At 45.6% G+C, this 1,510-nt stretch overlaps 1 protein-coding gene across 1 annotated transcript; it reads left to right on the top strand.

The window, feature by feature from the left end:
* The first annotated feature begins 237 nt into the window (after positions 1–237).
* LOC138359404 (uncharacterized) lies at positions 238–675 on the top strand. Its single transcript, XM_069318533.1, has one exon. The coding sequence runs from the start codon at positions 238–240 to the stop codon at positions 673–675; it is 438 nt and encodes a 145-aa protein (XP_069174634.1).
* Positions 676–1,510: the final 835 nt, after the last annotated feature.

Genomic DNA, 1,510 nt, shown 5'->3' with positions numbered 1-1,510 from the left:
AGTGCACAGTATCTCGCACGGTAGCTACATGGTGAGTGCTCAGTACTGGTACCTTACACTCAAGGGAGGTCTGTGATGCGTGCACAGTACTCCTACTTTGCATGGTAGTGTGATGGTGATGGATTACACAGTCCTGTTGCACAGTAGCGAGGTAGTGCACAGCATTGGTAGCATGCACGGTTGCGTATTGGTTAGAAAGTGCACAATACATTTACCATGCACTGTAGTTCAGCGATGATGGGGTGCACAGTAGATTTTCACACTAGCTCAGTGATGAGAGAGTGCACAGTAGATGTGCACAGTATTTGTGCCTTACACGGCAGGAAATATGATGGAAAGCGCAGTACAGTGAACTATAATTGGTATTTTAAGGTCGTGAGGAAAATGCGCAGTATAGATACTTCTCCAATGCGCAGTTTAGATACTTCTCCAAAGCGCAGTTTAGATACTTCTCCAAAGCGCAGTATAGATACTTCTGCAAAGCGCAGTTTAGATACTTCTCCAAAGCGCAGTATAGATACTTCTCCAATGCGCAGTTTAGATACTTCTCCAAAGCGCAGTATAGATACTTCTCCAAAGCGCAGTTTAGATACTTCCCCCCTCCCCTCATCTCTGTCACGGAAGCGCAGTACGGACACTATTCCTCCCAAAAGGCGCAGTTCTGATATCCTGTAACGGTATAATAGGGACACACGTACTAGGATATGGTTATCTTGAGGTTATCTTGAGGTTATCTTGAGGTTATCTTGAGGTTATCTTGAGGAATTTCGGGGCTTAGCGTCCCCGCGGCCCGGTCCTCGACCAGGCCTCCTTTTTGTTACACACCCCCAGGAAGCAGCCCGTAGCAGCTGTCTAACTCCCAGGTACCTATTAACTGCTAGGTGAACAGGGATATTAGGGTGAATGAAGCTCTGCCCTTTTGTTTCCGCCTTCACCGGGGATCGAACCCGGAACCTCAGGACTACGAATACTGAACGCTGTCCACTCAGCTGTCAGGCCTCTAACCTGGCATCTAACCAGGCCACAGGTTAGGTGAGCCAGTGAGCGCACTGGTACTATATACAAAAGAGGAAAAATACGTTAAGAAATTACGGGATCTCCATAGCCCGTGCTACATGGACTTTTCGTTCTGAGTAGCTAAATCTGAAACAACACGTTAGGAAAAGTGGGAACAGAGAGAAAATCAGAGAAAGAGAATGGAAAGAATAGGGAAAAAGGAAAAAAATAGAAAAATTTCTAAATGGGGAAAAAATTAGAAAAATTTCTAAATGGGGAAAAAAAAATTCCCATTTAGAAATTTAGGAAAATTAGTGAGGACTGGAATGTTAATTTAACTAAAGATAGAAAGCGTTAACCCAATTTGACTATTTAACGTTTGAAATTGGTATGAGGACAGAATTAAGGAACGGTGCCCAAACGCTTCGACCGTCGGGATAGGGGGGGGGAGGGGGAATCGAACGACGACCCGGCCACATGCGAGGTCCGACAGCTCTTCCTGCCAGCTCCCTGA

Source organism: Procambarus clarkii, chromosome 90, assembly GCF_040958095.1.
Source record: "Procambarus clarkii isolate CNS0578487 chromosome 90, FALCON_Pclarkii_2.0, whole genome shotgun sequence".
In the NCBI taxonomy this organism is placed as follows: domain Eukaryota; kingdom Metazoa; phylum Arthropoda; class Malacostraca; order Decapoda; family Cambaridae; genus Procambarus; species Procambarus clarkii.
The sequence above is the reverse complement of the archived record's forward strand: the minus strand, read 5'-3'. Positions and strand labels throughout refer to the sequence as shown.